This window comes from Salvelinus fontinalis, chromosome 19 (assembly GCF_029448725.1).
Source record: "Salvelinus fontinalis isolate EN_2023a chromosome 19, ASM2944872v1, whole genome shotgun sequence".
Classification (NCBI taxonomy): Eukaryota; Metazoa; Chordata; class Actinopteri; order Salmoniformes; family Salmonidae; genus Salvelinus; species Salvelinus fontinalis.
This window is the reverse complement of record NC_074683.1, coordinates 44,761,329-44,782,839: the sequence shown is the minus strand read 5'-3', so window position 1 is coordinate 44,782,839 and position 21,511 is coordinate 44,761,329. Positions and strand designations below refer to the sequence as shown.

At 43.9% G+C, this 21,511-nt stretch overlaps 1 protein-coding gene across 3 annotated transcripts in view; it reads left to right on the top strand.

The window, feature by feature from the left end:
• The window catches only part of myo16 (myosin XVI), a 259,436-nt gene that overhangs the window by 109,075 nt on the left and 128,850 nt on the right, over positions 1–21,511 (top strand). For all 3 annotated transcript variants that reach the window (XM_055871717.1, XM_055871716.1, XM_055871718.1), the window contains exons 5-7: positions 3,876–3,984; positions 18,733–18,857; positions 19,751–19,876. In XM_055871717.1, coding sequence (XP_055727692.1) covers positions 3,876–3,984; positions 18,733–18,857; positions 19,751–19,876 — 360 coding nt within the window. The remainder of the gene's footprint in view (positions 1–3,875; positions 3,985–18,732; positions 18,858–19,750; positions 19,877–21,511) is intronic.

The window sequence follows — 21,511 nt, the reverse complement described above, 5'->3', positions numbered from 1 at the left end:
ATATTGTTTTTTCATTTTTTATTTAACTAGGCACGTCAGTTATGAACAAACTCTTATTTACAGTGACGGCCTACACCGGCCAAACACAGGCGGCGCTGGGCCAATTGCGCGCCGCTCTATGGGACTCCCAATCATAGATGGCTGTGATACAGCCTGGATTCAAACCATGGTGTCTGTAGTGACGCCCCAAGCACTGAGATGCAGTGCCTTAGAACTCTGCACCATTCGGGAGCCTCGGGGACTTGGTCGTTTACCAAGCTACCAAGTACTTCACACTGGAAGAAGTTCAGCTACACTCAAGCTGCCCTTAAGAAACACAGTCAAACAGGAAGGAAATGATTGCCTACTCTACCCATATTTTATTTTATTTTTGCAAAAAAATGGTGTGTAGTTCCAGAAGTTAGCTACACCTCTACATGCCAAAAAAGTAGTTAACTACTGAAAACACAACCTAGAATTGAATTTAGTTAAACTACCACCAAGCTACAGCAAAATGTAGTTCAATTACTACTTCAACTACATGTAGTTAACTACTCCCCATCACTGTGAGTACTACCATGATATCAGTTCTCTCATGTTACTGTAATCCTGTTATATTAGAGGATCGTTGGAGGTTTCTCTGCCTCGTCTGTCTGGAGTGGTCCTCTGATGTGTCACTTAGTGGTCCTCTGATGAGTCTTTAACCGACCTCTCAAACACACTTTGTCTAAACACATCTGAAAGTTATGAGTAAACCCTGAAGTTTCTGCTTACTATTGTGTAACTCCTGACTGTCTGTTGCTGGGTGTTGATGGTACGGCTTACAGCAATCATCTTAATATTACTGGCTTCATTAAACTCCTCATGGCTTAAGATGGGAGATTGTGATTAAGTGGTTCTCCTGAGATCTTCTGGTGTTATGAAACTACCTTTTAGATAGGTTTAGCCTGAGTCGTATAAGTCCCTCTGAAACTTCCTTTTAGATAGGTTTAGCCTGAGTCGTATAAGTCCCTCTGAAACTACAGTAGAAGACTGACCCACTTTTGGCATTTAAAAATGATCAGCTTCTTTTGTCTTTCAAATCCTAACAACATGGCCATGTCTAAACTCTTGTAAAATAGTGGAACTTAATATTATTTTCTGTCTTGATCCTGACTCCTTCCATAAATTAGAAAATTGTGATGTAATTTGTCTTAGCGTAGGGGACTAGTCCACATTGACTGTATCGCTAGTCCATTCTAAGCTCATTTATCTAGCTTTAGGATCATGGTGTGTTTAGCTCTTCTCCAGTGGGCTGCTGTCCCTACAGCCCTCCCAGGGGACAGTCCTACATCTTAGTTGTGGTTGGTATTGATCCCACCAGGGGCACGTTATGGCGTCTTGTTGTTAGGGCGACAAACGCTGATCCATCATAATGCGGCGGTGAGAGCTGAGCGTGTTGCGGTCAGCTTGTTAACCCCTGCTGCACGTGTGGCGCCCGGGAGACAACTGGACGCCGCTCGTTTCTACGTGTCAGTGGTTAATATCTGTAAACAGACGGATGATGCTCCGTCTTGATCGATGGGATGCCCCAGGATAAAGCAGTCATATCAAGTCAAGTCTAACATTATTACTATTTCCATCTAGGATTACATTAGGATTAATGAGGTGGTCAAACTCATATTGCTCCTTGTATTATTATATACCATTACATTTGTCTGCCGCTATGTATTGACTGCAAAGTTTGACATAATGGTAGGAGTCAGCTAAGTATAAACTACAATGAATAAATAACACAATGCATACATCAGAAGCCATCCTCCAGAGGTCCCAGTTGTTTTCCTCAGGAGAACCAGTTCAGTGGGTATAACAGTGTGTAGCTTACTGTAGTCTGACTGTAGCGCCAGACCAGGCTGTGTCAAGTGATGTCTCCATTAGGACAGTCCCCTATTGACCCAGGAGCTCAGAATGATAGGTCAGGGACACCACCTCTCCCCTATCTACTCTACACAAACGCATGCACACATACACTCATTGTCCAGAGTGTGTGTGTGTGTGACAGTCTGTGGATAAGTCAATAACTGTCCCTCCCCACTCTCTGGTTTTCTGAAACCTGCAGAGAGACTGTATGATTGGCATATCTGGACTGGATGAAAAAAAGTATGAAAATAGACAGGCAGTAGGTACTCTCTCTCTCTCTCTCTCTCTCTCTCTCTCTCTCTCTCTCTCTCTCTTCCTCTCTCTCCATTCCTCTCTCTCTATTCCTCTCTCTCTCTCTATTCCTCTCTCTCTCTCTATTCCTCTCTCTCTCTCTCTCTCTCTCTCTCTCTCTCTCTATTCCTCTCTATTCCTCTCTCTCTCTCTATGCTCTCCTTCTTACATCGATGAGCCCTTCCTCATGAATAGATACAAAGCACCAGCTGATGTTGAATGTTAAGTAATATATTCATTAACCCCTAACTAACCCTGCTAATGAGTGACAACAGCTCCTGCTAGACCAGACCATACAGATTGGTAGGCACTTTACCCAATGAAACAAAGGGGCAAACTCCAAACGCAGACCTCTCCACTATTTTTTATAACATAACAATAACACCAGTTGAACTAAATGAATTGCGTTTTTATTTGCTTGACATTAATGACAGGGGTAGATTCATCATCTCTGATGTTTCCCTCGTGTTTAGAGATTGCAGATTTTTTTGTTCTTAGTTTTTGAGGTTTGAATTTTAGGGTCCAGGGCTCTGAGATATAAGGGTTTGGACTTTCAATTTTGGGGATTGGTGTTCAGCACTTGCAGGTCGCTCTCTAGCCTATATCCATGTGCTTGGTATTCCTCTTCCTCCGTTATCTATCATCTGTAAAGCCCTTCCCCCTCCCACACACACACACACACACACACACACACACACACACACACACACACACACACACACACACACACACACACACACACACACACACACACACACACACAAAGACACATGACCCCCCCCCCCCTATGCACACACACACACACTTTTCTCTGTCTGCTTGAAGACTAGCCCATTAATCTTGGGCTGCATCCTAACATGGTTGTTAGAATTCTATTAGCTGTAAATATTCAATAAGGAACCTCACTTAAAGGCCCTGTCCCTCTTATCAGCCGCAGCCCAGCCACGATCATTACACTGCAAACTCTTTTATTGTTTAGGCAAATGACAAGCAGCGATTTATGCGGAGAGCATGACAATGGCGACGTGAAAGGAAATGTGTTAGTTTAAGTATGTTATAGAGGGGAGGAGATACAGCGAGAGGGAGTGAGGCAAGGAAGAAAGGAGTGATGTTACAACAGAGTTGACAAATCACAGAGTAGTTCCTGAGGGTAGTGGTGGGAGGAATGTTGAATCCCAACCATGTTTTACTTGTGTATGTTTAGACAAACAGCAGTCATTACACAGTCCAAGTGTAGTCTGCCTGGGGGTATGTTGTTATCTCACACCCCAAGAGAAGGCAGCACTGGTAGGACTCTTCACTGTGTAAACACACATCCATCTTTTCACACACACACACTCACACTCTCTACCACTTGTCACACACATCCCACCCCCCCCCCCCCCCCCTCTCGATGATCCCAAGGTCCCATCAACACACAGACACACAACACACACACACACACACACACACATGTGTCCCTGCCCTGGGGTCCCCACAATCCCATATGTAATGAGTTGTTTAATTCACTTCATTGAGTGTTAATGTCCCTGTGGCTCTCCTCAGTTTCACACTGCTGGGAGGGCCTGATAATTGGGCCTACTTTATCATCGATTCCTCTCTGATGAATGGCCTGAGAAACCACTCAATTTGTTTGTGTCTCCCTCCCCCCTCCCCTCCTCTATTCATTCTATGGTGGGTTTGATACGTTCCGGGTTTTCTGGAAGACTGGGGTGAATGTTCTACTTCAGGATGTGAATGGAAACATTCCACTGGACTACGCCACTGAGGGAACCGAGACCAGCTACATCCTTCGAAAACACCTAGAGGAAAACGGTAACACAATACTCCTCAAATTATTTAATGTCTGTTTTATGTAGTGTGTCATGTCGTGTTGTGTTATATTGTAGGACTATATGTGTTTATTGTGCAACAAACAGCCCTAGAAATGTTCACCCACACACAATTACTCTTGTTTAAGACCTGTCCATTATCCCGGCAGTACGACATTTTGTTCTAGTCCATATAACGTGTTAATATAATGCCTGCTTCAATGTTCATTATTTTTTCACAGCAGTTAAAGGAGATTGAATAGAAAACGAAATAAAATGAAATGAATGAAAGAACATTTTTAATTTTACAAGCATGAAATAATGGCTTAATTTGAAAAAATGAAAATCAACGGATCGTAAATTATGTCAATACACACAATTATAATGTGAAGTGAGGAAACAGACTAAAATACTTAATTATAAGGAATGGTTTCATGGATGGTTGGCTGCCATATTGCCTGAGGGAAAGGTATTGATACTGTATATACAGTGATTTCAGAAAGTATTCAGACCCCTTCACTCTTTCCACATTTTGTTACGTTACAGCCTTATTCTAAAAGGGATTGAACACATTTTGTTACGTTACAGCCTTATTCTAAAATGGATTGAACACATTTTGTTACGTTACAGCCTTATTCTAAAAGGGATTGAACACATTTTTCCCTCATTAATCTACACATGATACAACATAATGACAAAGTGGAAAAAGGGTTTTAGAAATGTTTGCAAATGTATAAAAAAGATCAAAACCAGAAATACCTTATTTAGATAAGTATTCAGACCCTTTGCTATGAGACTAAAAATGAGCTCAGGTGCATCCTGTTTCCATTGATCATCCTTTAGATGTTTCCACAACTTCATTGGAATCGACTTGTGGTAAATTCAAATGATTGCACATGATTTGGAAAGGCAAACACCTGTCTATATAAGGTCCAACAGTTGAAAGTGTATGTCAGGGCAAAAACCAAGCCATGAGTTCGAAGGAATTGAGCTTTGCGATATGATTGTGTTGAGGCACAGATCTGGGGAAGGGTACCAAAAAAATCTGCAGCATTGAAGGTCCCCAAGAACACAGTGGATTCGATGATTCATAAATGGAAGAAATTTGGAACCACCAAGACTCTTCCTAGAGCTGGCCGCACAGCCAAACTTAGCAATCGGGGGAGAAGTACCTCCCCGACCAAGAACCCGATGGTCACTCTGTCCCAACCACAACTACAGCTACAACACTGTGTCTTCTCTGTCCTAACCACGACTACTACTACACTGTGTCCTCTCTGTCCCAACCACTACTACTACTACTACACTGTGTCCTCTCTGTCCCAACCACTACTACTACTACTACACTGTGTCCTCTCTGTCCCAACCACTACTACTACTACTACACTGTGTCCTCTCTGTCCCAACCACTACTACTACTACTACACTGTGTCCTCTCTGTCCCAACCACTACTACTACTACTACTACACTGTGTCCTCTCTGTCCCAACCACCATTACTACTACTACTACACTGTGTCCTCTCTGTCCCAACCACTACTACTACTACTACACTGTGTCCTCTCTGTCCCAACCACTACTACTACTACTACTACACTGTGACCTCTCTGTCCCAACAACTACTACTACTACTACTACACTGTGTCCTCTCTGTCCCAACCACTACTACTACTACTACACTGTGTCCTCTCTGTCCCAACCACTACTACTACTACTACACTGTGACCTCTCTGTCCCAACAACTACTACTACTACTACTACACTGTGTCCTCTCTGTCCCAACCACTACTACTACTACTACACTGTGACCTCTCTGTCCCAACAACTACTACTACTACTACTACACTGTGTCCTCTCTGTCTCAACCACTACTACTACTACACTGTGTCCTCTCTGTCCCAACCACTACTACTACTACTACACTGTGTCCTCTCTGTCTCAACCATTACTACTACTACTACACTGTGACCTCTCTGTCCCAACAACTACTACTACTACTACACTGTGTCCTCTCTGTCCCAACAACTACTACTACTACTACACTGTGACCTCTCGGTCCCAACCACTACTACTACTACTACACTGTGTCCTCTCTGTCCTAACCACTAATACTACTACTACACTGTGACCTCTCTGTCCCAACAACTACTACTACTACAACTACACTGTGTCCTCTCTGTCCCAACCACCACCACTACTACTACTACACTGTGACCTCTCTGTCCCAACAACTACTACTACTACTACTACACTGTGTCATCTCTGTCCCAACCACCATTACTACTACTACTACACTGTGACCTCTCTGTCCCAACCACTACTACTACTACTACACTGTGTCCTCTCTGTCCCAACCACTACTACTACTACACTGTGTCATCTCTGTCTCAACCACAACTACTACTACTACTACACTGTGTCCTCTCTGTCCCAACCACTACTACTACTACACTGTGTCCTCTCTGTCCCAACCACTACTACTACTACACTGTGTCATCTCTGTCTCAACCACAACTACTACTACTACTACACTGTGTCCTCTCTGTCCCAACCACTACTACTACTACACTGTGACCTCTCTGTCCCAACCACTACCACTACTACTACTACACTGTGTCCTCTCTGTCCCAACCACTACTACTACTACACTGTGACCTCTCTGTCCCAACCACTACCACTACTACTACTACACTGTGTCCTCTCTGTCCCAACTACTACTACTACTACACTGTGGCCTCTCTGTCCCAACCACTACTACTACTACTACTACACTGTGTCCTCTCTGTCCCAACCAGTACTACTCACTGTGTCCTCTCTGTCCCAACCACTACAACGACTACTACACTGTGTCCTCTCTGTCCCAACCAGTACTACTCACTGTGTCCTCTCTGTCCCAACCACTACAACGACTACTACACAGTGTCCTCTCTGTCCCAACCACTACTACTACTACTACTACTACTACAATGTGTCCTCTCTGTCCCAACAACTACCACTACTACACTGTGTCATCTCTGTCCCAACCACTACTACTACTACTACACCGTGTCCTCTCTGTCCCAACCAGTACTACTACAACACTGTGTCCTCTCTGTCCCAACCACTACTGCTACTACTACTAGTACTACTACTACTACTACTACTACTACTACTACACGGTGTCCTCTCTGTCCCAACCACTACTTCTACACAGTGTCCTCTCTCTCCCAACCACTACTACTACTACTACTACTACACTGTGTCATCTCTTTCCCAACCACTACTACTACCACTACACTGTGTATTCACTGTGCCAACCACCACTACTTCTACTACACAGTGTCCACTCTGTCCCAACAACTACTTCTAATACACCTTGTCCACTCTGCCCCAACCACTACTACTACTACTACTACTACACTGTCTCCTCTCTGTCCCAACCACTACTACTACTACTACTACACTGTGTCCTCTCTGTCCCAACCACTACTACTACTACTACTACACTGTGTCCTCTCTGTCCCAACCACTACGACTACTACTACTACACTGTGTCCTCTCTGTCCCAACCAGTACTACTACTACTACTACTACTACTACTACACTGTGTCCTCACTGTGCCAACCACTGCTACACTGTGTCCTCTCTTTCCCAACCACTACTACTACTACACCATGTCCTCTCTGTCCCAACCACTACTACTACTACACTGTGTCCTCTCTTTCCCAACCACTACTACTACTACACCATGTCCTCTCTGTCCCAACCACTACTACTACTACTACTACACTGTGTCCTCTCTGTCCTAACCACCATTACTACTACTACTACACTGTGTCCTCTCTGTCCCAACCACTACTACTACTACTACTACACTGTGTCCTCTCTGTCCTAACCACCATTACTACTACTACTACACTGTGTCCTCTCTGTCCCAACCACTACTACTACTACTACTACACTGTGTCCTCTCTGTCCTAACCACCAATACTACTACTACTACACTGTGTCCTCTCTGTCCCAACAGTGACTACTACTACTACAACACTGTGTCCTCTCTGTCCAAACAGTACTACTACTACTACTACTACTACTACTACTACTAATACTACTACTACACTGTGTCCTCTCTGTCTCAAACACTACTACTACTACTACGACACGCTGTCCTCTCTGTCCCAACCACCACTACTACTACTACACTGTGTCAACTCTGTCCCAACCAGTACTACTACTACCGCTACTACTACACTATGTCCTCTCTGCCCCACCATTACTACTACACTGTTTCCTCTCTGTCCCATCTACTACTACTACTACTACACAGTGTCCTCTCTGTCCCAACCACTACTACTATACTGTGTCCTCTCTGTCCCAACCACTACTACTACTACTACTACACTGTTTCCTCTCTGCCCCAACCATTACTACTACTACTACACTGTGTCCTCTCTGTCCCAACCACTACTACTACTACTACACGGTGTCCTCTCTGTCCCATCTACTACTACTACTACTACACAGTGTCCTCTCTGTCCCAACTACTACTACTATACTGTTTCCTCTCTGTCCCATCCACTACTACTACTACACTGTGTCCTCTCTGTCCCAACAACTACTACTACTATTACACTGTGTCCTCACTGTTCCAACAACCACTACTACTAATACACGGTGTACACTCTGTCCCAACCAGTACTACTACTACACTGGGTCCTCTCTGTCCAAACCAATACTACTACTACTACTACTACTACTACACTGTGTCCTCACTGTGCCAACCACTGCTACACTGTGTCCTCTCTGTCCCAACCACTACTACTTCTACTACACTGTGTCCTCACTGTCCCAACAACAACTTCTACTACACCTTGTCCTCACTGTCCCAACCACTACTACTACTACTACACTGTGTCCTCTCTGTCCCAACCACCATTACTACTACTTCTACACTGTGTCCTCTCTGTCCCAACCACTACTACTACTACTACACTGTGTCCTCACTGTCCCAACCACCATTACTACTACTTCTACACTGTGTCCTCTCTGTCCCAACCACTACTACTACTACTACACAGTGTCCTCACTGTCCAAACCACTACTACTACTACTACACTGTGTCCTCACTGTCCCAACCACCATTACTACTACTTCTACACTGTGTCCTCTCTGTCCCAACCACTACTACTACTACTACACCATGTCCTCTCTGTCCCAACCACTACTACTACTACACCATGTCATCTCTGTCCCAACCACTACTACTACTACACCATGTCCTCTCTGTCCCAACCACTACTACTACTACTACACTGTGTCCTCACTGTCCAAACCACTACTACTACTACACTGTGTCCTCTTTGTCCCAACCACTACTACTACTACTACACTGTGTCCTCTCGGGCCCAACCACTACTACTACTACTACACTGTGTCCTCTCGGGCCCAACCACTACTACTACTACTACACTGTGTCCTGTCGGGCTCAACCACTACTACTACTACTACACTGTGTCCTCACTGTCCAAACCACTACTACTACTACACCGTATCCTCTCTGTCCCAACCACTACTACTACTACTACAACTATGTGTTCTCTCTGTCCTAACCAGTACCGCTACTCCTACACTGTGTCATCTCTGTCCCAACCACTACTACTAGTACTACAACTATGTGTTCTCTCTGTCCTAACCAGTACCGCTACTCCTACACTGTGTCATCTCTGTCCCAACCACTACTACTAGTACTACAACTATGTGTTCTCTCTGTCCTAACCAGTACCGCTACTCCTACACTGTGTCATCTCTGTCCCAACCACTACTACTAGTACTACAACTATGTGTTCTCTCTGTCCTAACCAGTACCGCTACTACTACACTGTGTCATCTCTGTCCCAACCACTACTACTAGTACTACAACTATGTGTTCTCTCTGTCCTAACCAGTACCGCTACTCCTACACTGTGTCATCTCTGTCCCAACCACTACTACTAGTACTACAACTATGTGTTCTCTCTGTCCTAACCAGTACCGCTACTACTACACTGTGTCATCTCTGTCTCAACCAGTACTACTACTACTACAACTATGTGTTCTCTCTGTCCTAACCAGTACCGCTACTCCTACACTGTGTCATCTCTGTCCCAACCACTACTACTACTACTACACTGTGTTCTCTCTGTTCTAACCAGTACCTCTACTCCTACACTATGTCCTCTCTGTCCCAACCACCACCACTACTACTACTACACTGTGTCCTCTCTGTTCTAACCAGTACCGCTACTCCTACACTATGTCCTCTCTGTCCCAACCACCACCACTACTACTACTACACTGTGTCCTCTCTGTCCCAACCATTACTACTACTACTACTACACTGTGTCCTCACTGTTCCAACCACTACTACTAATAATACACTGTGTCCTCTCTGTCCCAACCACTACCACTAATACACGGTGTACTCTATGTCCCAACCAGTACTACTACTACTACTACTACTACTACTACTAATACTACTACTACACTGTGTCCTCTCTGTCTCAAACACTACTACTACTACTACGACACGCTGTCCTCTCTGTCCCAACCACCACTACTACTATGACATTGTGTCATCTCTGTCCCATCCACTACTACTACCACTACACTGTGTCCTCTCTGTCCCAACCAGTACTACTACTACCGTTACCACTACACTGTGTCCCCTCTGCCCCAACCATTACTACTACACTGTTTCTTCTCTGTCCAAACCACTACTTCTACACGGTGTCCTCTCTGTCCCATCCACTATTACTAGTACTACTACACAGTGTCCTCTCTGTCCCAACCACTACTACTATACTGTTTCCTCTCTGTCCCATCCACTACTACTACTACACTGTGTCCTCTCTGTCCCAACAACTACTACTACTACACTGTGTCCTCTCTGTCCCAACCACTACTACTACTACTACACTGTGTCCTCTCTGTCCCAACCACTACTACTACTACTACACTGTGTCCTCTCTGTCCCAACAACTACTACTACTACTACACTGTGTCCTCTCTGTCCCAACCACTACTACTACTACACCATGTCCTCTCTGTCCCAACCACTACTACTACTACACCATGTCCTCTCTGTCCCAACCACTACTACTACTACACTGTGTCCTCTCTGTCCCAACAACTACTACTACTACACTGTGTCCTCTCTGTCCCAACAACAACTTCTACTACACTGTGTCCTCTCTGTCCCAACCACTACTACTACTTCTACACCATGTCCTCTCTGTCCCAACCACTACTACTACTACTACACTGTGTCCTCTCTGTCCCAACCACTACTACTACTACTACACTGTGTTCTCTCTGTCCCAACAACAACTTCTACTACACTGTGTCCTCTCTGTCCCAACCACTACTACTACTTCTACACCATGTCCTCTCTGTCCCAACCACTACTACTACTACTACACTGTGTCCTCACTGTCCAAACCACTACTACTACTACACTGTGTCCTCACTGTCCCAACCACTACTACTACTACTACACTGTGTCCTCACTGTCCCAACCACTACTACTACTTCTACACTGTGTCCTCTCTGTCCCAACCACCATTACTACTACTACTACACCATGTCCTCTCTGTCCCAACCACTACTACTACTTCTACACTGTGTCCTCTCTGTCCCAACCACTACTACTACTACACCATGTCCTCTCTGTCCCAACCACTACTACTACTACTACACTGTGTCCTCACTGTCCAAACCACTACTACTACTACTACACTGTGTCCTCACTGTCCAAACCACTACTACTACTACACTGTGTCCTCACTGTCCCAACCACTACTACTACTACTACACTGTATCCTCTTTGTCCAAACCACTACTACTACTACTACACTGTGTCCTCTCGGTCCCAACCACTACTACTACTACTACACTGTGACCTCTCTGTCCCAACCACTACTACTACTACTACACTGTGTCCTCACTGTCCAAACCACTACTACTACTACACTGTGTCCTCACTGTCCCAACCACTACTACTACTACTACACTGTGTCATCTCTGTCCCAACCACTACTACTTCTACTACACTGTGTCATCTCTGTCCCAACCACTACTACTACTACACTGTATCCTCTTTGTCCAAACCACTACTACTTCTACTACACTGTGTCATCTCTGTCCCAACCACTTCTTCTACTACACTGTATCTTCTTTGTCCAAACCACTACTACTACTACTACACTGTGTCCTCTTTGTCCCAACCACTACTACTACTACTACACCGTATCCTCTCTGTCCCAACCACTACTACTACAACTATGTGTTCTCTCTGTCCTAACCAGTACCGCTACTCCTACACTGTGTCATCTCTGTCCCAACCACTACTACTAGTACTACAACTATGTGTTCTCTCTGTCCTAACCAGTACCGCTACTCCTACACTATGTCCTCTCTGTCCCAACCACCACCACTACTACTACTACACTGTGTCCTCTCTGTCCCAACCATTACTACTACTACTACTACACTGTGTCCTCACTTTTCCAACCACTACTACTAATAATACACTGTGTCCTCTCTGTCCCAACCACTACTACTAATACACGGTGTACTCTATGTCCCAACCAGTACTACTACTACTACTACTACTACTAATACTACTACTACACTGTGTCCTCTCTGTCTAAAACACTACTACTACTACTACGACACGCTGTCCTCTCTGTCCCAACCACCACTACTACTATGACATTGTGTCATCTCTGTCCCATCCACTACTACTACCACTACACTGTGTCCTCTCTGTCCCAACCAGTACTACTACTACCGTTACTACTACACTGTGTCCTCTCTGCCCCAACCATTACTACTACACTGTTTCTTCTCTGTCCAAACCACTACTTCTACACGGTGTCCTCTCTGTCCCATCCACTACTACTACTACTACTACACAGTGTCCTCTCTGTCCCAACCACTACTACTATACTGTTTCCTCTCTGTCCCATCCACTACTACTACTACACTGTGTCCTCTCTGTCCCAACAACTACTACTACTACACTGTGTCCTCTCTGTCCCAACCACTACTACTACTACTACACTGTGTCCTCTCTGTCCCAACCACTACTACTACTACTACACTGTATCCGCTCTGTCCCAACCATTACTACTACTACTACTACACTGTGTCCTCACTGTTCCAACCACTACTACTAATAATACACTGTGTCCTCTCTGTCCCAACCACTACTACTAATACACGGTGTACTCTCTGTCCCAACCAGTACTACTACTACACTGTGTCCTCTCTGTCCAAACAATGCCAACAACTTCTACTACACGGTGTCCTCTCTGTCCCAACAATGACTACTACTACTACTACACTGTGTCCTCCCTGTCCCAACCAATACTACTACTACTGCTACACTGTGTCCTATCTGTGCCAACCACTACTACTACTACTACACCTTGTCCTCTCTGTACCAACAGTGACTACTACTACTACAACACTGTGTCCTCTCTGTCCAACCAGTACTACTACTACTACTACTACTACTACTACACTGTGTCCTCTCTGTCTCAAACACTACTACTACTACTACGACACGGTGTCCTCTCTGTCCCAACCACTACTACTACTATGACATTGTGTCATCTCTGTCCCATCCACTACTACTACCACTACACTGTGTCCTCTCTGTCCCAACCAGTACTACTACTACCGCTACTACTACACTGTGTCCTCTCTGCCCCAACCATTACTACTACACTGTTTCCTCTCTGTCCAAACCACTACTTCTACACGGTGTCCTCTCTGTCCCATCCACTACTACTACTACTACACAGTGTCCTCTCTGTCCCAACCACTACTACTATACTGTTTCCTCTCTGTCCCATCCACTACTACTACTACACAGTGTCCTCTCTGTCCCAACAACTACTACTACTACTACACTGTTTCCTCTCTGTCCCATCCACTACTACTACTACTACACAGTGTCCTCTCTGTCCCAACCACCATTACTACTACTACTACACTGTATCCTCTCTGTCCCAACCACCACTACTACTACTACACTGTGTCTTCTCTGTCCCAACAACTACTACTACTACTACACTGTATCCTCTCTGTCCCATCCACTACTACTACTACACAGTGTCCTCTCTGTCCCAACCACCACGACTACTACTACTACACAGTGTCCTCTCTGTCCCAACCACCATTATTACTACTACTACACTGTGTCCTCTTTGTCCAAACCACTACTACTACTACTACACCATGTCCTCTTTGTCCCAACCACTACTACTACTACTACACCATGTCCTCTTTGTCCCAACCAGTACTACTACGTCACTGTGCCCTCTCTGTCCCTCCCACTTAATGTACAGAACCAGTCAAAAATTTGGACTCACCTACTCATTCCAGGGGGGGGGGGGAAGCTATACGTTGAAGCTATACGTTGTGTTGTGACAAGGTAGGGGTGATGTACAGAAGATAGCCATATTTGGTAAATGACCAAGTGCATATTATGGCAAATGACCAAGTGCATATTATGGCAAGAACAGCTCAAATAAGCAAAGAGAAACGACAGTCCATCATTACTTTAAGACATGGAGGTCAGTCAATCCGGACACTTTGAAAATGTCTTCAAGTGCAGTCGCAAAAACCATCAAGAGCTATGATAAAAGTGGCTCTCATGATGACCACCACAGAAAAGGAAGACCCAGAGTTACCTCTGCTGCAGAGGATAAGTTCATTAGAGTTAACTGCACCTCAGATTGCAGCCCCAAATAAATGCTTCACAGAGTTCAAGTAACAGACACATCTCAACATCAACTGTTCAGAGGAGACTGCGTGAATCAGGCCTTCATGGTCGAATGGCTGCAAAGAAACCAATACTAAAGGACACCAATAAGAAGAAGAGACTTACTTGGGCCAACAAACAGGAGCAATGGATATTAGACTGGTGGTAATCTGTCCTTTGGTCTGATGAGTCCAAATTTGAGATTTTTGGTTCCAACCGCTTGTGTCTCTGTGAGCCGCAGAGTAGGTGAATGGATGATCTCTGCATAGTGTGGTTCCCACCGTGAAGCATGAAGGAGGAGGTGTGATGGTGCTTTGCTTGTGACACTGTCTGTGATTTATTTTAAATTCAAGGCACACTCAACCAGCATGGCTACCACAGCATTCAGCAGCGATACGCCATCCCATCTGGTTTGCTCTTAGTGGGTCTATTATTTGTTTTTCAATAGGACAATGACCAAAAACACCTCCAGGCTGTGTAAGAGCTATTTGACCAAGAAAGAGAGTGATGGAGTGCTGCATCAGATGACCTGGCCTTCATAATCACCGGATCTCAACCCAATTGAGATGGTTTGGGATGAGTTTGAGTGCAGAGTGAAGGCAAAGCAGCCAACAAGTGCTCAGCATATGTGGGAACTCCTTCAAGACTATTGGAAAAGCATTCCTCATGAAGCTGGTTAAGAGAATGCCAAGAGTGTGCAAAGATGTCATCAAGGCAAATAATGGCTACTTTGAAGAATCTCAACAAAAAAAAATTGTGTTCAACACTATTTTGGTTTCTACATTATTCCATATGTGTTGATGTCTTCACTATTATTCTACAATGTATAAAATAGTAAAAATAAAGAAATACCCTTGAATGAGTAGGTGTTCTAAAACTTTTGACTGGTACTGTACATCATGACCACTTAATTCTCAATCCACCACAAAAACAGTGACACATGGGCTAAGACAGAGGAAGTCAAACATACGCATACGCACACACACACACACACACACACACACACACACACACACACACACACACACACACACACACACACACACACACACACACACACACACACACACACACACACAGAGAGAGATATACAATGAGTGTACAAAACATTAAGAACACCTGCTCTTTCCAGGTCATAGACTGACCAGGGGAATCTAGGTGAGAGCTATTATCCCTTATTGATGCCACCTGTTAAATCCACTTAAATCAGTGTAGGTGAAGGGGAGGAGACAGGTTTTGAATGATTTTTAAGCCTTGAGACAATTGAGACATGGATTGTGTATGTCTGCCATTCAGAGGGGAATGGGTAAAATAAAATATTTAAGTTCCTTTGAACAGGGTATGGTAGTAGGTGGCAGGCGCACAGGTTTGCGTCAAGAACTGTAACACTGTTGGGTTTTTCACGCTCAATAGTTTCCTGTCTCTATCAAGAATGGTCCACCACCCAAAGGACATCCAGCCAACTTGACACAACAGTGCGAAGCATTGAAATCAACATTGGCCAGAATCACTGTGGAACTCGTTCGACACCTTGTAGAGTCCATGCCCTGACGAATTGAGGCTGTTCTGAGTGCAAAACGGGGGGGGTGCAACTCATATTAGGAAGGTGTCCCTAATGTTTGGTATACTCAATGTATGTTTTGTTGTCACATAAGCACAAGCCCATACACGTACATAGATACACACACACACACATCTGTCACACATCCTCATGTCTGACAATGTGCAACTGAATAAAAAGAACAGTTAGGTTGTCATCCGTTTTTACAGTAATCCAGATGCTTTTCAGCGCTCATCATCTTGTGACGAAAATTATAACTTTATTTAGCAAATACTTCTGTGTAAACTTGACTTTAGCTTACAGTATACTCTGATATTCATGTAATTTCCCCTGTTTTGTGATTCTGACCCACTTGTCATGTTCCATAGAGCTTCGGTCATGACTCCTCCTGTGAGGCGTTTTGTGTGTGTATGTGTATGTGTGGGTGTGTGTTTGCACATGCATGTGGGTGTGTGAAGGTGAGTTGCCCCCTCAGAGTGACTGATAGTGGAGAACCTCACTCCAGCAAGGAATAGAGAAGGTCAACAGAGATGGGGAGAGAGAACAAGAGATGGGACACAAAAATGTCAGAGGAAAAAAAGATGGTACAGACTTAAATGCAGAAAAGAGGAGGGAGCGAGAGAGTGACAGAGAATGATAAGGAATGCCAGAAATATCTCCCTAGCCAATCCATCTTTATGCGCAGGAGATCACATGATGGATGGGACCTCAGAAGTCCAAACAGATATTACTCTACACCTCACCATAAACACACACACAAACCTCAGCCCCACCTGCCTGTGACCTGTGTTGGGAGCCGACATGGGTTCAAATACTATTTCAGATATTTCAATTACTTTTCAATACCTTTTTTTAAAGTTTTCAGATAACTTTTTTGTCTTCAAATAAAGATTTATGAATCAAAAAGAAATGAAGAGCAAGGCACTCTTCATATAATTAATTAAAATGCCTTTATTAGTATGGCATGTTCAATAGAAACAAAGTTTTTAAAAAACGACACGTTTCGGCTGCATGGCCTTCGTCAGGGAGTACAGAAAAAAAGGAATACAATGTCCTCTTTTAAACAGCTTTTCCAATTAGCCCTAATTGGAAGAGGGAGTGGTTACAGAATTGATCACCTTTTATTGTGTATAGTATTGCTTACTAGGTGTGCCCAATCAATTCTGTAACCACTCCCTCTTCCAATTAGGGTTAATTTGAAAAGCTGTTTAAAAGAGGACATTGTATTCCTTTTTTTTTTGTATTCCCTGACGAAGGCCATGCAGCCGAAACGCGTCGGTTTTTTAAAACACTAACTCCAAACATAAACAATATCCCATAACCCACAGGTGGAAAAAATGCTACTTAAGTATGATCCCCAATTAGAGACAACGATAGCCAGCTGCCTCTAATTGGGAATCATACCAAAACCCCAACATAGAAAAAACAACTTAGAACCCCACATAGAAAATATAAACTAGACTAACCCCCCTAGTCACGCCCTGACCTACTCTACCATAGAAAATAAAGTCTTTCTATGGTCAGGACGTGACACTCCCATGCACCCAGATATTTGAAAATAGCATTTGAAATAAGTATTTGAAAATTATTTCAAAAACAATGGTCGATTATTATTATAATATTTTTTTTTACAAATAACCGTTCAAATACTCAAATAAAAGTACTTGTTTTTGGCTGTCTATTTGAAAATACTAAAATATGCAGCATAGTCCCTTGCTCCCCCATGGCATCACAGCCCCTCCCCTCATCCCAAATCCCCTATAGGTGGTCTCTATCCCCTCATGCTCGCATCCAGCCTCTCTATCCTCTTCCTGCTGTGGCACACTTCCATGTCACACTAGAAGTCTATGTTGCCTTAGTAACATGGCTATGTTACCCTCCTCAAGTATCTCTTACAGTCTCTCGTACAGGGCACATACCCTATGGACTCTCCCTGTCCATTCCTATATGCACTCCACTAATTAGAATTGAGCATACCGTATAAGACTCAACTGCCTATAGTAATCAAAGCCCAAGGGACAAAAATATTCTATATTACAGTGATCGTTAGAGAGAAACACAGACGATCTATAATATATAGCTACTGTATCATTTCGGCAACCAAAACAATGGTCCCCTGTGAGTATTTGAGGGTGGAGGAGATCAGAGCAGACCATCAATCCCTTTTAGCCAGGGATAGACTGCACTGCTAGACCTTTGTCCTCTCTTAGACCTCTGCCTGTCTGTCAGTCTCCAAGACAGTCTGTTGACTTTGAAAAGGAGACTAAGGATTCTCAAGGAGACATTACACACAGAACCAACATGGCTCCCATGATAATTGTGATTGGTACAGACTACGGAGACATCATTAATGTCGCGTGTGTGTGTGTGCTGTACTAACGTGTGTGTTTTGTTCTGTTGTTCCAGGTATAGATGTGTTGTCCATGCACACTATGCGTACCCAGAGGCCCAGCACCATGTTGTCTGATGTTCGACAGCTGGTCTCCAGCGGGGTCAGTCTCAACCAACGCAACAACGACGGGGTTACTTTGGTGAGTACCTACCAGTGGAGGCTTCTGAGGGGAGGACGGCTCATAGTAATGGCTGGAACAACAGAAAATGGAATGTACAGTATTTGATTCCATTACACTTCTTCCGCTCCAGCAATTACCACAAGCCCATCCTCCCCCATTAAGGTGCCTCCAACCTCCTGTGGTTCCTACCAGTACTCCTCTACTCTCTCTCTCTCTCTCTCTCTCTCTCTCTCTCTCTCACTCTCACTCTCACTCTCACTCTCGCTCTCGCTCTCGCTCTCGCTCTCGCTCTCGCTCTCTCTCGCTCTCGCTCTCGCTCTCGCTCTCGCTCTCGCTCTCGCTCTCGCTCTCGCTCTCGCTCTCGCTCTCGCTCTCGCTCTCGCTCTCGCTCTCTCTCGCTCTCGCTCTCGCTCTCGCTCTCTCTCTATCTCGCTCTCTCTCTATCTTGCTCTCTCTCTATCTTGCTCTCTCACTCTATTTCAATGGCTGTATACAGTAGATGTGTCTTTGTAATGTGTTTCTTTAACCCTCTCTCTCCTTCTCTCTCTATCTCTCCCCCATTAAGGTGCCTCCAACCTCCTGTGGTTCCTACCAGTACTCCTCTACTCTCTCTCTCTCTCTCTCTCGCTCTCTCGCTCTCTCTCGCTCTCTCTCGCTCTCTCTCGCTCTCTCTCGCTCTCTCGCTCTCTCTCGCTCTCTCGCTCTCTCGCTCTCTCTCGCTCTCTCTCTATCTTGCTCTCTCTCTATCTCGCTCTCTCTCTATCTCGCTCTCTCTCTATCTTGCTCTCTCTCTATCTTGCTCTCTCTCTATCTTGCTCTCTCACTCTATTTCAATGGCTGTATACAGTAGATGTGTCTTTGTAATGTGTTTCTTTAACCCTCTCTCTCCTTCTCTCTCCATCTCTCTCTAGCTCCACATAGCGTGTGCTAGTGGCTACAGGGAGGTGGTGTCTGTGCTGCTGGAGGACGGGGCGGACCCTCAGCCCTCCGACGACGGCTATTGGACACCTCTCCACCTGGCTGCCAAATATGGACAGGTACTGTCATATCACTGTACATTCACATATCTAGTCGTGTCAGATCCACGGAGGGAAAGTGAACAAAACTTTGTTTAGCGAAGGAACAACTTTCTAAAATGATATTGAACCATAAAACTTACGGGAATGTATCAATAATGGCTAGTTTATAGACCAGTATTAGCTGGCTAGTTTATGGACCAGTATTGGCTGGCTAGTTTATCTTTTACTTGGTACTCATCCCGGATCCGGGAGCACCCTCATCAGTAAAAAAGCTGACTAGCATAGCCTAGCATAGCGCCACAAGTAAATACTAGCATCTAAATATCATGAAATCACAAGTCCAAGACACCAGATGAAAGATACACATCTTGTGAATCCAGCCATCATTTCTGATTTTTAAAATGTTTTACAGGGAAGACACAATATGTATTTCTATTAGCTAACCACGATAGCAAAAGACCCAATTTTTTTTTCTCCGCCATTTTTTTACTGCATAGGTAGCTATCACAAATTCGACCAAATAAACATATAAATAGTCACTAACCAAGAAACAACTTCATCAGATGACAGTCTGATAACATATTTCTTTTATAGCATATGTTTTGTTCGAAAAATGTGCATATTTCAGGTATAAATCCTAGTTTTACATTGCAGCCACCATAACAAAATCTCACCAAAGCAGCTAGAATAACTACAGAGACCAACGTGAATTACCTAAATACTCATCATAAAATATTTATGAGAAATACACAGCGTACAGCAAATGAAAGACAAAGATCTTGTGAATCCAGCCAATAATTCAGATTTTTTAAGTGTTTTACAGCGAAAACACAATTTAGCATTATATTAGCTTACTACAATAGCCAACCACACAGCAGCATTGATTCATGCATGTTAGCGATAGCGAATAAACCAGCAAAAGATATTACATTTTTCACTAACCTTCTCAAAACTTCATCAGATGAGAGTCCTATAACATCATATTACACAATACATATTTTGTTTGTTCGAAAATGTGCATATTTAGCGGCACAAATCGTGGTTATACAATGAGAATAGTAGCCAAGCTGCAAACAAAATGTCGGGAGATATCTTGGGAGAGGCACCTAATCTAATCAATAACTAATCATAAACTTGACTAAAAAATACAGGTTGGACAGCAAATGAAAGATACATTAGTTCTTAATGCAACCGCTGTGTTAGATTTTTAAAATTAACGTTACTACGACATACAGCGTGCGTTAAAGCGAGACCGCACCGAAATTAATGGCGGAATAGTAGTTTTACATTTTTCAACAGAACAGCGAATTAACATCATAAATAGTTCTTACTATTTCATGAGCTTCCATCAGAATGTTGTGCATGTTGTTGTCCAGAAGAATCGTTGCTCGGTTGTAGATTGTCGTCTTCAACTTTGGAATTAGCAGCAAACATTAGCCATGTGACGAAGACGTGTCCAACTCACTATAACGCAGCACAAATGAAATACTGAAAATCGCAATGTACTGATATAAACTGATATAACTCGGTTTAAAATAACTACATTATGATGTTTTTAACACCTATATCGAATAAAATCAGAGCCGGATGTATCTAAAGCCTATAACGAGAGCTTTTCAGAATGCAATCCTGAGGTCTGTCATGCGTCATAGC